The sequence below is a fragment of the Ictidomys tridecemlineatus genome, chromosome 3, assembly GCF_052094955.1.
Source record: "Ictidomys tridecemlineatus isolate mIctTri1 chromosome 3, mIctTri1.hap1, whole genome shotgun sequence".
NCBI lineage: Eukaryota > Metazoa > Chordata > Mammalia > Rodentia > Sciuridae > Ictidomys > Ictidomys tridecemlineatus.
In genome coordinates this window covers 83,734,622-83,749,572 of record NC_135479.1, presented here as the reverse complement: position 1 = coordinate 83,749,572, position 14,951 = coordinate 83,734,622, and the positions used below count along the sequence as shown (strand labels likewise).

Here is a 14,951-nt window from a genome sequence, read left to right as displayed (position 1 = left end):
TATGCGGTTTTACACCATTCAACTCTTGTTACTTAGATGTAAGAAAAATACCAAGACAACTCTCATTGTCTCTATTAACAGAAACTTTAAAGTTAAGAGAGGGGGAAATATGAGGAAAAAAATACATAAAAGCTAACTCCCCAAAATGGAACATGACTTTTAGAATGTTTTGCTCAACAAACAGATGTACTTATGGTCCCTGACAGATGAACTAGATGACAAAAAGTAGCAAAATGTGAAAAGTGCTTTTCTAATGCTAGTACTACCTAGCTCTACCTGGATCTACCTAGATCATTTTTAATTGTGTGATAAACCCTCCAGGTTTTCTCCAAACCTGCAATATTCCAGTCCTTCTGTACTACCTTTGAGGACCCCAACTCATTCTCTTTACCAAGAAATTCAAATAAAAAAACCAAATTTCAGGGCTGAGGCATAGCTCAGTTGGTAGAGCACTTGCCTTGATCGCATGCACAAAGCACTGGGTTCAATCCCCAGCACCACACACACACAAAAAAGATTTCATCCCCTTTTTAGTGGATCACAGGACTCAACTACAGAGATGACGGTATTATTTTTGCTGATGCTCTATTGCTGTTAACACAGATAGCAAGCATAGAAAAAGACTGTAATACACATATAGCCAAGTGCATTGGCCCTCACCAGTAATCCCAGTGAGTGACTCAGGAGGCTGACAGGAGGATCACAAGTTCAAGGCTAGCCTCAGGAATGCAAAGCCCTAAGTAACTTATTGAGACCTTGTCTTAAAAATAAAAAGGGATGGGGATGTAGCTCAGCGGTAAAGACCACCAGGTACAATCTCTAGTAACCCCCTAAAAATATATATGTATACATACACATATATAAATAATAAAGAAAAAGTTGTATGAGATTTGAAAACATTGGTTGTAATAATTTATAATGAATTCACAATGCAAATCATGAAGGTTCCCCTGCCCTAAAACACAAAATAATGTGAAGTAAACAATACAAAACATTACAAAAGATGAGTAGTAGTATAGTTTTATAAATACACCAAACTTGAATAAAGAGATTAAGTTTACACTCATAGCAAGATGTATGAATTTTAGTGCAGTTATTTTATATGGATTTCAATTTCCCTATCTATAAAACAAAAAGTTGGTTTCTAACATTCCTGCAATAATGTTCTATAATGCTATCATACAAGTAGACATAAAATCATGATTAAAAAAAGGATTATGAGTTCAAAGAAAAGCAACATCACAGGAAACACTTGGAAGGCTATACTGAAATATCAAAAATGTAACTTCAACAAAATTTTATTTCATTTGCAACCTGGGTAATTTAACAGGAAATTTTTCTTTTTAAAGAATAGGCAGCCTATGCATCAATATTCAAAGTTTCAAAAGATAGCAGAAATACAAAGAGAAAATCAGAATGATTACTTTAGTTAGAATGGACAGTTCCTACAGAGAAATAGTACTGGCGTTAGAAAAGTAGGTCTTGAACAGATTGTTAGAAGGCTATGAATTCTGAACTGTGCTATGTAGATAATAGAAAGATATCACCGATTTCTCACAGTGAGGGATGTGTTCAAAGCATTGTTTTTTAAGATCTAGCAGCAGTCATGACATAGTTGAGAAAAGCCAGACAGAAAATCCAGTTAAAGTTGGTGCGCAATTCAGAGACAAAAATTAAAATAGGGCAAAAATTTTGTTGAAGAAAAGTATATCTTTCTTTTTAAAATTTGCAGTGCTGGGGACTGAGTCTTGTACTTGCTATCTAGGTGTTCTACCATTAACCTACATATCCCACCCAAACATATATTATAAAGAAAATGAAGAAGAAAAAGCAAAGTGAATATTAAGTTATGTGGCTAGACATGAAACTAAGGTGTGTGTCTGGATAACTAAAAGCATACTGTTATACAATGTCACTAAAACAATCAGCATATGGAATGTTTTGAAGGGAAAAAAGGTCTATCTGGATAACTAAAAGCATACTGTTATACAATGTCACTAAAACAATCAGCAAACGGAATGTTTTGAGGGAAAAAAGGTCTAAGTCAGTATTTGGAGATAAACTGTAACTAAGTCAACTTTGATATAGGTTAAAGTAAGGATCTTTCAGAACCAATTGCTGCCTTAATTTATCTTTAAATGCCATATTCAGCCTGTCAGTTGTCTTCCTAAAACAGCATGAAGTACTTAAGAAAAGATTTTTCAATGTTCAATTATTTCAAGAATTCTCTTCAATTTTACTTATCAACTAAATAATAATTTAATTTTCTAATTTTGCTGAAGAACACTTTGGCATGATTCCATATTATCAAGGTAACTAAATTTATTAAGTTTTTCTCACAAGAGATGTGTTTACAAAAATAATCACATCAAATCTTCCTAAACTTTGGAAAGAAAGCTCTCAGGGCTGAGGTTGTGGCTCAGTGGCAGAGCACTTGCCCAACATGTGTGAGGCACTGAGTTCAATTCTCAGCACCACATATAAATAAATAAGGTCCATTGACAATTAAAAACAAAAATAAAAAAGCTCTCAAATGTATTTAAAAAAAGAAAGAAAGAAAAGAAAAACAGCAGCATAAAGTATCAAAACATGACAGTATATTTCCAGTTTTATTTACAGGAACCTGAAAATACTTAGAAAAATAAAGCAAATATTTTAAAATTTAATATGAGAATACAGGCAGAATAGACTTTAATACTCAGCAAACTATGTTTATTGATACTAAGCCAAATTCTCCAGATCCCAACTTTCCCAAAGAAAATCAATTTCACCATAAATGAAATGAATGTAGTATTAATCAACGAATGCATTGTTGAGTTACTATCAGGATGTGAACTGAGCATTACTAACAATTACCAAAAAACTTTCTTCTTGGGTTATTTCCCCACTTACTTTGTGACCTCACTGAAAGCTGAGACTTTAGATACTATGATTTCCAGGTGTTTAAGAAATCGTTATGGTTGGTTTGTCATAAAGCTATCAAAGTAACATTTAAAAAAAAAAATAAAGACCTCTTGCAACACTCCCTCTTTTTAGCCAGACATTGGGCTTCATTGCTCCCCTCCCATCATGAGGTTAGTTCTCTGAACCTCACCTCATTCTTTCCTAACTCTTAAGGATTCTTACCTAATGTAATGGGTAGAATTATTTTCAGATGATTTCAGTTCACGAGTTCGACATTAACGGAGCGCCTACCTTATGGTTCTCAGTTTTAAACAAAATCCAGCCTCCACAGCTCCAAACGGCGAATTAACTTGTATGAAAACACATATAAGAGAGCACAAAACCAACCTATCGAAAAAAAAAATGTTTTGTTTTTTTTTTAAACCGGACATGCCACAACTCATGTCAAAAGCTCAAAGCCCAAGCAACTCGCGTACAAAGCTAAAGGAGGTCCTCCCCGTGAAAGTTAACACCCAGATTTCCACCAGAACCGGGATAACGGCCGGGGGCGCGAGGGGGAGGGGCGGCGGGCGCGCCCCGCGGACGTCCACCGCGCACGGGGCACCGCTGGCTCCCCGGCTCCGGGCTGGAGGTGAGAGCGCCCTTCCTTCCCCACCGCGTCCCTACCTTCCCGGCCTCGGGTTACGCCACAGCTGGCAGCCAGACTTTTTCAGGAGGAACACCGAGGCAGCGCACCGCGCGCTCGACCTTCCAGCCTCGCAGGGGCGGCGTTCCGGGAGCAGGAGGGAGGCCGCGGGGTCGCCCCGAACCGCGGCGCAGACGCCCAGCCTCCGCCGAGCGACCTCCCCGCCCCCTCCGGCTCCGCTCCGCGCCGGCAGACGGCGCCCCCGGGGCTAACTCTGCCGGGGAAGAGGAAGCGACGCAGCGAGAACAGGCTGTGTGGACCAACGGGGGACGGAAGAGACTATGTGTGCTCGCCGGCAAGGCCCTCTCACCTTCCCTCTGCCGAGCCCAGCCGGCTCCAGTCACTTGAGGAGGGCACAGGGACACCGCCGCGGCCGCCGGGATGGCCGTTACGGCACGAGGCCTGCGCTCCGCCGCCGCGTAGCTCTCTGGAGAGGGGCGGGCCGCGCGGCGAGAGGGCGGGGCCGCGCCGGCAGGAAACCATTTCCCGGCCCAATCTGATACGCTCAGTACACCCTTTCCCCGTCCCCGACGCGACAGCGGTCTGCGCCGCTCCGGGATTGGGCGAGCCTACCTGTCAATCAAGTGCTGTGCTGGAGGTTGAGGGAGCTGAGGCTGCGCTATGGTAAAGACAGAGATTGAGGAGCCCTGGGCCTGGTGTTGTCTAGCGGTTTGCCTCCCCGACCCCACTGGCTCTGACCTTAATGCTCCTGCTTAGCGCTGCTGCAGAAACTCCACAGCAAAACCCGACTGCGTCGGGTCCGGAGTTCAGCCCTAACTGCTTTGGTTACCTCCTGATTTGTGCACCTGAACAGGATCCTCCCAGCTGAAGATTCGTAGCGGGAGGGAGCGACAAAGAAAAACAAACTCCTGGAAATGGAAAACATTTTTTGTAAGACTTATGCTTAATTTGAGCCACAACTAAAATAAACTGAGTCTAAGGGTTCTCAAAGCGCCCTTGTGCGTGTTTTCCACTCTCAGCTTAACAGCCCGGTTAAAAGGACTGTTACCCTCGGATCTAGATCTGCCCATTCTTAACAGCCTGGCTCCAGCCACCTGCTGGGGCATCAGTAAATTGCCCCCGCCCCCCATGGACACACGCACACTCCACTACTACAGTCCCATCACCTCTACCACCAAAAAAAAAAAAAAAAAAACCTGCCTCATTCCTTCCTAAATAGATCTTTGTGATTTAGTTTAGGTGTCGCTGTTCGGGGAAGCCTGCAGGGTTAAGAACCTTTCTAGGAACAGGTATTGCCCCATCTGAACTGTAGCCCTTCCTAGATTGTAAACTCCATTAAGTCAGGAACAATGTCAGTCCACTTCTCCCCAGTGCTCAATTCATGACACGTGGTCAATATTTTTGTTGAAGGCATTAATATATTTTCTTTTCTTTTTGATCTTGGACCTGACTGTAAGTCTCAAAAGTTCACAGTTTTCTGTGTTCAAAACTATTCACTTGAGTGCTAATGGATATATGTGGTTAACTTGCCTTATGTAGGATCACAAGGAAAAGCACAGATTAACTATGGCCCCTACCTAGTCTCAAATTTGCTGAGACAAGTAGACTATAAAAATGGAAAGCAACTACTGTCTGTCTACATTCCATCATTAGTATCCAAATTGAATAATGCCTGTGAATTTTGGATTTAAGGGTTTAAAGTTGAGGGTTATCATACCTACCATGGACTGAATTATATCCCTGCAAAATTCATATGCTGAAGCCCTAACCCCCAATATGACTATATTTGGAGATAAACTATATTTGGCGATAGACCTTTAGAAGATATGTAAGGTTAGGGCGTGGCATAGTGGCATTGGCCTGTAATTTCAGCGGCTCAGTAGGCTGAAGCAGGAGGATAGGGAGTTCAAAGCCAGCCTCAGCAACTTTGCCAGGCCCTAAGCAATTCAAGAGACCTGTCTCTAAATAAAAATACAAAATAGGGCTGAAGATGTGGCTCAGTAGCCAAATGCTCTTGAGTTCAATCCCTGGAACAATGTCAGGAACAAAAAAAAAAAGGTACAAAAAAAAAGGAGGGGAAGCCAGGGGTACAGTGATGTGGCTCAGTGATTAAGCGCCTCTGGGTTCCATCTCTAGTACAAAAAAAAAAAAACAAAGTAAGGTTAAATAAGGTCATAAGGATGAGAACCTAATCATATAGGATTAGAGACTTCCGTCTTTAAAAAAAAAAAAAAGAACCAGACATGTTCTCCACCATGTGAGAACACAGAGAGAAAACAGTCTTCTGAAGCCTGAAAGAAAGCCCTCACCCAAAATCAACCATGATCTTGGACTTTCAAGCCTCCTTAACTGTGAGAGAATAAAATTCCTATCATTCAAGCCATCCAGCCTGTGATATTTTGTTATGGCAGCCCAAATTAACACATGGTTTTCTTGATACACTTTTGAAGTTTATGGGTTGAGATACTATTATCAATTTTGAAGAAACCATTGTCCAGAAGTTAAAACTAGTTCTCCAAAATAGTGAACTTAGCAGAACATGAGTCAATTTCAATTCTAGTCCCAGATTCAGCAAGTGATGGAAGCAGAAGGTTTAAATACAAAAAAAAAAAAAAACAAGAAATAAAATACAATACTTGACTTCACACTAATTAACCCAGAAAAAAAAATGTGTAAATCATAAATTTAGGTTTTATTTTGGAAGAGAATCTGTATTTTGAAGGAGCCAATGATCTAAGTAGACCCTTTACAAGATTTTGATCCAGATCTGTTGGCTATTATATGCCATCTATTTAAGCAATAAAAGATGTTTGGGGCTGTGTATGGGGTGGAGTCTCAGTGTAGAGTGTTTGCCTAGCTTGCACAAGGGCTTGGTTTTGATCCTCAGCACCATAAAAGGGAAAAAAAAAAAAAAAAGCAGCTCCAAATGAGCCAGAGGCTCAAGGCCAGTCACCAGGACTTGGTGAGATCCTATCAAAATAAAATATTTTGTTTTAAAAAACACTAGAGGCTGGTCACAGTAGTACACAACTGTAATCCCAGTGGCTTGGGAGGGTGAAGTAGGAGGATCACAAGAGACCCTGTCACAAAATTTATAAAAGGGCTGGGAATGTAGCTCAGTGGTTAAGCACCTCTGGGTTCAATCTCCAGAACCAAAAAAAAAAAAAAAAAAAAAAGAACTGGGGATGTAGTTCAGTGATGGAGCACTTGCCTAGCATATGCTAGACCCTCAATTCCCTGTACTTCCAAAAACAAAAAGACAGATGTGCATGTGCACACACGCGCAAGCACACATACACACACACACAATATATACATATATATACGTAATATATACAATATATATACATATATATACATAATAAACCTTAATATATATATACACATATATATATATATATATGCAAGAGGAGTTGAAGAAAAGGAAACAGTGAAAGAGAGAAGCATAGACTGGAAGAATAGATAGTCAGAAAGTTTCGTTTGAATTACACTTAGAAGAAATAAAGTCGTGTTCTTATGGGGTAGAAGTTGTCTATGAGACTTAGTTTCACACACCCTTATCTTCCCAGCTTCCAAACAGGCAAGTGGCTTAAGAATCATCCTTGTTAATTAGTGCTGAATGGACCAGAGACTAACTAGAATTAACCAACAACAAACTTGGGTCAAAACTCAATGACCTGGGCTGGGGATGTGATTCAAGCGGTAGCACGCTCGCCTGGCATGTGTGCGGCCCGGGTTTGATCCTCAGCACCACATATAAACAAAGATGTTGTGCCCGCTGAAAACTAAAAAATATTTTTTAAAAAATTCTCTCTCTCTCTCTCTCTCTCTCTCTCTCTCTCTCTCTCTCTCTCTCTCTTAAAAAAAAAAAAAACTCAATTACCTACCCAGGTGTGATGATACATGCCTATGACCCCAGTGATTCAGGAGGCCAAGGCAAGAAGATCATATATTCAAAGCCAGCCTGGGTAACTGTGTGAGACCCTGTCTCAAAATCAAAAAGTGGCTGAAAATACAACTCAGTAGTAGAGGATGCTTGGGCTCAATCTCCAGTACCACACACACAAAAAAAAAACTTGATGACCTATGGACTGGATGTAGGTAGCAAATGTCTAAGATAAAGACATGCAGACAGCTTCCTTCATTAATCCCGAAAGAAAGTACCACAGAAAACAAGGAAGTGAAAAGTGAACCTTCATGTCTCAAGACCTTTCCCAGGAAATTATTGAGGGCTTATAGTCTTATAATTGGAGAGAATAACTGTCAGACAAAAGTATTTAGGGGAAAAAAAAGTCCTACGTACCAATTAGCAAGGCTGGACTATAAGGTACAGAAATGACAGACTCCTGGTACTAAATTTAATTTTTAGATTCAGCACTGTTATGCTTTTATGGGAATTAATATAATAAAAATGTGTAAAGGGTTCACTCAGTAGTAGAGACTACAGTAGGTACTGGATATCTAAAAAACACTTAAAGCACCTTATAAGTGCTCACACCAGTGTCAGAAATTGAGATTTAAGTAGACATTATTATAACAATAAATAACAATATATGTGTATAAGAAGGACATTAACACCCAAGAGAACAAATTGTGATCAAGCTAGTGAGACAATTAACTAGGCAAAAAGAAAGATTTTCTACTTAATAAAAGGCACTAAACAACACTATTTGCTGGAGAAGAAGATGATTAGAATAGTAAGCAATAGGTTATGGAAGTCAAGAACCTTAATGTTTATCTTAAGGACATTGAAAAGTCATTGAAGGGCTTTCTTTCAGTCCTTTAAAACTTCTCAGGACTGAGGATGTAGCTCACTGATAGAGAGCTAGTCTCATGTGCACAAAGGCCCCAGGTTCCATCTCCAGTATTACCAAAAACAAAACCAAAAAAAAGTCACTCTGTTATTTTTTGGCCTCCAATGTGTCCGCTGAGAAGCTAATTGTAATTCTTGACATTATTTTCCCTATATCATGTGTTTTTCTCTGGTTGCTTTTAAGATTTTATTTCTTTGTTTATCAGCAGCCGTACTGATAATAGTAGTTATACAGTTATCAACAGTTACACTGTTTGTAGGTATTATTTCTCTTTGCATTTATGCTGCTTGGGGTTTACTTAGTTTCCTGGATCTCTGAGTTGGTGGGTTTAACTTATTTTCTTTCTTTCTTTCTCTGCTTTTTTCCTCCTTTATTTCTTTTATCAAATTTGGAAAAAGAGTAGTCAATATTTTTACTGCCTCTGAATTTTTTTTTTTTTCCTGCTTCATTCCCTCTCTTTTCTTCTTCTGGGACTATAGTTACAATTATGCCAGATTTCTTAGTTCATGTCATTCAGGCCCTGTTCTCAGCCCCACACTCCCTTTAAATCTTTTTCTGTCTATGCTTCAATTTGCAAAATTGCTATTGAGAACCAATGTCTAGTAATCCTTGAAAAATCTAAATGTTGACATTTTCCCAAAGTACAGATGCCTTATAATTAGTGACTGTGAATTCTTTGGAGGAAGATTTGGAGACATATTAATCATGAAAACAAAAATCACAAGATATTACAACAGAGAAAATTTAATTTGGGCTGTTGATGGACAGGAAAAAAGGGAACATGAAGTAACCCAGAGGGGATAACTGCATGGAGCAGCTACCACCCCTATGGCCAGGGAAAAGGATAATCAAAGTTGGATTATCAAGTCTCAGAAGCTCAGAGGAATGAACCAGAGGAACCACAGCTCAGACCCCTGAGAAGAGGCTATCAGGCTACTATTTTTTTTTTTTCTTTTGGTCCTGCTACTTCTGGTAGGGATTTGATAAGGCTAGTAGTTTGCAGGGAGGAGCAATGCCAAAAGAAGCTCAAGGCTAAATTCAGTACCTCCTGCTGAAGTAAAGAGTGCTTGCTAATGGCTTGGGTAACAGTGACAAGAACTATAAGCAAAGGAAGTCCCTTCTCCCCTTTCATTTTCCAGTCTCCCTCTAGGGTTCTTCATTGCTGGAACCTAGGAACACCAGCTAACATAGGAAATTTGTAGATTGTAGGTCTGTGGCATGGCATTCTACAGGAAAGTATAGAGAGGTGAGCTAAGAGAATTTGCAGCTAAAAGACAATAGTTTAAAAAAACAGGCCCATTTCAACATTTGTGCAGAATTAATAGTGGTGCCATTGCTGGCCTAAAATAAAGTCAATGCTTTTATAGACTTTGGGCCCTTTTGAAAAGGAACTTAGGACACCATGTCAATTTTCTGCTATATTATGATTATTGTTGGTAATCATCAAAAGAAGTAACTTTGCTGGAGCTCACTTATATACCTGCCATGAAATCATGAACAAGGGCAGATTTGAAAGATAGCTAAGGATAAACAGATCCTGCTCCAATGTTAGGTCTCCCACCATTAGGCACATGAATTATGTAAAGCTGGCAAGAATTCAGCCTTTTCCCTATATCCCTTTCCCATGCATTGCCTAATGTGGCTGTAGCAAGGGGAGGACCAATTTCCTGTTCTAACATTGGACCCTTGTCATTGAAAACCAGCTCCTTTCCTTTGTTCTCTCATTCTTGCTTCAACTCAAACTCTTTTACCCACCTCTGTCATCTCTAGTTTTCTAGTGCAAGTAGATGACAAAATAGCACTTAGTGTTCAACATTTGACCCTATAGTATTCTTTTCACAAATGAAGATTTTGAACATTGAAGGGTTTTGTTGAATATTTGTAAAACTTTGGATGTGAGCATTTTTCAAATTTGGGAGCTTGTGGGACCACAGAAGTTTCACCTGAAAAAGTCACTTCTTGGGGCTGGGGTTATAGCTCAGTAGTAGAGCACTTGCATATGTGAGGCACTGGGTTCAATTCTCAGCACCACATAAAAATAAATAAAGAAAAGATATTGTGTCCATCTTAAAAATAATCTTTAAAAAAAAAGTCACTTCTTCGAGTTTTGTGACCTTTGCAGTGGAAATTAACATTTCACAATCATAATAAATGTAAAGACACCATGTTCTTGACATATTTTGCATATTTAATATCTATATTTGAATATATTACACTATAATAATTTTTCTACTATATTTATTATATATTATATAGCACTCTGAATTATATAACATAAAGACATTATAGGTAAACATTAAGTTGGCAGTGTACATATTAATAACTGAGCATTAACAAAATTACAATAACCAGGTATTATTTAATGGGAGAGTCTAGTATTTCCTGATAATCTTGCCTTTTTAAATTCCTCCAATAAAGTTTATAGCCAGCGAGAACAAATACACTAATCATAATGATCACCCCTCCAAAGACATCATACACACTAGGAAATATATGTAACACTAGAAGCTGCAGGACCATAGCTACCACAATCTCCAGATGCTGTACTGTGCTGACCAAAGCTGGATGGAATTTGTCCAAGGCATAATAAACTCCTAAAAATGCCACAGTAGAACAGATGCATATAGCAATGAGATAACTCCATGTTTCTCCATCTAATGGAATGATGGGTTCTTGAAGAACAAACATAGTAGACACTCCCCAGATTGTCCCAGTCCAACCAAAGGTAAACAGTGCAGTCCACATGCTGATCTTCTCCCTGATGGATCTGTATACTATCATAGAAAGAGCAGTGGTCAGTCCAGCCATCACAGTCATAGTGTACCCAAAAGCTTCTTTCCAGGCATTTAACAAAGAATTGTCTTCATCAACAATGTTGGGAATCATGACAAGACAAACACCTAAGATGCTGCAAACAACCGTTGCCATGTCAACATAAGCCATTTTCTCATCTACAAGTAAAAATGCCAAAATGGCACTGAACACTGTGGTTGTGGCTCGCCACATAGTGGTGCCATTGCTGGGAGGAACTATTGAAAATGATGTATAAGCACAGGTGATAGAAATAACATTGCATACACCATAAAAGAAGAGTCGTAATCTGTATCCACTGGGTCCAAAGGGAGGTTCCTGGTAGTAACACACAACTAACACAGATAAGACTTGCATGACAGAACGGATAAAAATCAGTTCTAAAGATGGAACTTTAGAACGGTCAGAAACAAGCCTAGTGATAAGGGCTACACATCCATGAGCCAAAGCAGATCCAAACAACACTATCCACATTTTTCGGGATTGAAAAATATTTTTTTCTGCAAAGCTCTGAAATTGTCCAATCTCGTTGGTCATTGGGTCTTCTGTTGGTTGAGGCTGAGTATCCATGGTTCCAAAGAAAGTTCTTCCTTTTCTTTTCATTTCACTCAGCAAACCTTTCTTTGGATTTTCTTCCATAAAATTTCCATAGTCTTCATTGATTTCTTCATATCCATCTTCCCCAGGCTGGGGATAATGAGAAGTATATTTCACCATCACTGTGTTGGGATGTATTTTCACCCGTTTTTTAACTGGATATTTTTTGGATGGAGAAGTATCCATTTTTTCAGATAATCAATTCTATTAAAAATAAAAGAGACAAATGTCATATTCATTTCATTGAATAAAGAATTTCTGTTATAATAATATGCACCACTTCAATGACAAAAAGAGATTATAACAGGAGTCTATAAAAAATATAGGACAAGATAATCTGGAAATATGCTTATCACATGTATGGAGCACAATGGAATCTTCTACCCTTTTTTTACTCCCATCTTAGATTTGTCCCAATTTCTCATCCTGCTTATTCTTGTCTGATCCAGCTTTATTTCTCAGCTTTACATGACATAATATTTTTTCCATTCTTTCATTCCTACCCATTTCTCTATTCATCCAAAAACACAGAGAAATCAATAACAACTTAAATCAAACTTTTCTTTTTCATTGTGACCATTTGTCTATGTTATAAATTATAAGTAGATGAGTCCAAAGTCCTTTGTGTAATCAATTTGGTATAATGCCGGAATCCACCTTATATTACCAGTTATAGTGATTTTACTCTATATTTGTCATACACTTTCAAATATTAAAAATACACTGAAATTAAAAAAATAAAATGAGTTTAGTAGTATATGAATTGTTGGTGAGAATAAAAAATGTACAACTTTTCTGAGAAGTAGTTGAGTAACATATATTGAGATCCTATATTAAGCAATATCCCTGCATCATATATTGAGATCCTGTATTAAGCAATATCACCATGAAAAGGTGATTATAAGATGCTTTTTACATTCTGAATAAAAAGAGAAGGGAAGGAAATAGAAAAGAACTGGTTGTGATGATGTGTACCTATAATCCCAACTACTTGGAGGCTGAAGCAGGAGGATTGCAAGTTCAAAGTCAGCCTGGAAACTTAGTGAGATCCTGTCTCAAAAAAAAAAAAAAAAAAACTTTTAAAATGGGTGGGACTGTAGATGCCCTGGGTTCAAACACAATTACTACCAAAAAAAAAAAAAAAAGTAAGAAAACTTATTTATATTTCCTTATATAACAAAATTATGGCTGAATATAAACAAAATAAACTAATAGTGGTTGGGGTGGTACAGGGAAGAAGAATAGAAGAAAACCTTTTTGTAGCATACTTTTACATATTTTTATTTTTGAATCATGATATTGTTTAAAAAATTAAATTAAAAACTAATGTAGGGGCTGGGATTGTGGCTCAGCGGTAGAGCGCTTGCCTAGCATGGGCAGGACCCAGGTTCAATCCTCAGCACCACATAAAAAAATAAATAAATAAAGGCATTGTGTTGTGTCCATCTACACCTAAAAAAATAAATACTTTAAAAAAAACTAGTGTAAAATTTTATCTGTTACTTAAGGAAAAAAGAGCATACAAAAAGTATGAGGAGGTATATGCAGGATCATTAAAGCTAACAAAGATAACCCTTTATACAATGGAATATTATGCTATGGATCCATTAAAAATGACAATGTGGATCTTTACTGACATGGAAAGATGTCTATGACATGTTGTTGAATAAGAACAATATTAAGCTTCATTTTGTTAAATAAGGAGTAAAGAAATAATGCATATAAAAAACAAGCCATAGTGCCAGCATACAATAAACTCTCAATAAGTATTAGCAATAAATTTGATTTCTTTCATCTATAATTATCTTATGAAACATTATGTGTTTTTACACTGGGTGATTCTTTCTTTTAGACCAGGATTTGCTCATTCAGTTATCTTTCTTTCCTTCCTTTCTTCCTTTGAAAAATTTCCTAATTCCTTTCCAGTGACTCCTTTTTTTCCCACTAAAAAATAGAAAATGAAAGAGAAGAAAAAGAAATTTTTTTTTTATCCTCATGACTCCCTGGTTCCTTGCCCAAACTCATCAGTTTCAGGATCTTAAGCCATGGCCCAGAAATCAAATCTAATTCTGTTCTTTGACACCATCTGGAGAGCCAACTGTTCTATTCTATTTACTCTTTTTTCTTTTAAAAGGGACTGCCTTTGGCTGGAAAGTCATGGGGAAAAAAACACCATTCATTCCCCCAAGTCCTTCAGTTTCTTAGCATGGACCTATCCCTTGCAGCCCTTCCAATATGCCCCTATCAGACTAATCTGACTATTCTTTATTTCCAACTTCTAGAACATTCCACCTCAAATCATGGTTTCAGCTTTAATAACCTCAAATTGAATTAATAGCCTTGTTCTCCCGAGTAGATTTTCCTTTCCTATTTTCTCATTTATATTTGTGATGTCACCATTCTTTTAGACCCTCAAACTAGAAATCAAAGAATACTCTAAATTATCATTTCTGCAATCACACTCCCATTTGGTCATCAATATTACTGTTTTTGTCTTTGAAATATTCCTCAGATTTTGCCTTTTCCTCCAATTCCATTTTACTTTTATGATTCTAGGTCAAGTTATTGTCCATTCCTATCTAAAATAACTGCAACCACATCCCATTACAGTTGGATATGAAAGAAACCACTGAAAAGCTTATGTGTTGGTACCAATCAATATTAATAGGTGAACTGATTAAATTATTATGGTTGTAACCTCATCAGTGGATTGATCCATTTGATGGATTATTAATTTGAATGGTCTAATAGGTGGTAACTGAAGACAGGTGGGGCAATGCTGAAGGAAGCTGGTCACTAGGTATATGCCCTTGGGGATTATATCCTGTCCCTAGATCTTTGCTCTCTTTCTCCTTCCCAGCTGCTATGAGCTCAGCAGCTTTCTTCCACCATGCCCTTCCTCATTTCAGACCCAGAGCATGGGGAAAAAAACAAACAAACAAACAAACAAACAAAAACGCCATGAATCAAGCTGACCATGAAGTGAATCTCTGAAACTATGGGCTGAAATAAACTTTTCCTCCTCTGAGTTGCTCTTATTAGGTATTTTAGTCACAGTGATGAAAAGTGGACTAACACAGAAATTGATATTGAGAGTGGGATCATTGCTGTGGCTAACCTGACCATTTGGTTCAGAAGCCTTTCGAACTGATTTATGGAAGGAGTTTGGAAAAGTTCAG

General features: G+C 38.2%; 2 protein-coding genes across 6 annotated transcripts in view; both read right to left on the bottom strand.

Annotated features, from left to right (window-relative positions):
• The window catches only part of Nck1 (NCK adaptor protein 1), a 72,204-nt gene extending 68,145 nt beyond the window's left edge, over nucleotides 1-4,059 (bottom strand). The window contains exons 1-2 of one of the 5 annotated variants that reach the window (XM_078043370.1): nucleotides 3,900-4,047; nucleotides 3,127-3,291 (exon numbers count right to left, since the gene is read on the bottom strand). The gene's annotated coding sequence lies outside the window, so the exon portion shown is untranslated. Of the gene's footprint in view, nucleotides 1-3,126; nucleotides 3,292-3,570; nucleotides 3,841-3,899 lie in introns of those variants that run through there. The other 4 variants (XM_078043369.1, XM_078043373.1, XM_078043368.1 and 1 more) reach the window with 4 other exon arrangements.
• Nucleotides 4,060-10,531: 6,472 nt separating this feature from the next.
• Nucleotides 10,532-14,951, bottom strand: part of Slc35g2 (solute carrier family 35 member G2) — a 40,633-nt gene continuing 36,213 nt past the window's right edge. The window contains exon 2 of the mRNA XM_078043367.1: nucleotides 10,532-11,976. Within this exon, the coding sequence (XP_077899493.1) occupies nucleotides 10,720-11,958 (1,239 nt within the window). The 5' untranslated portion in view covers nucleotides 11,959-11,976 and the 3' untranslated portion in view covers nucleotides 10,532-10,719. The remainder of the gene's footprint in view (nucleotides 11,977-14,951) is intronic.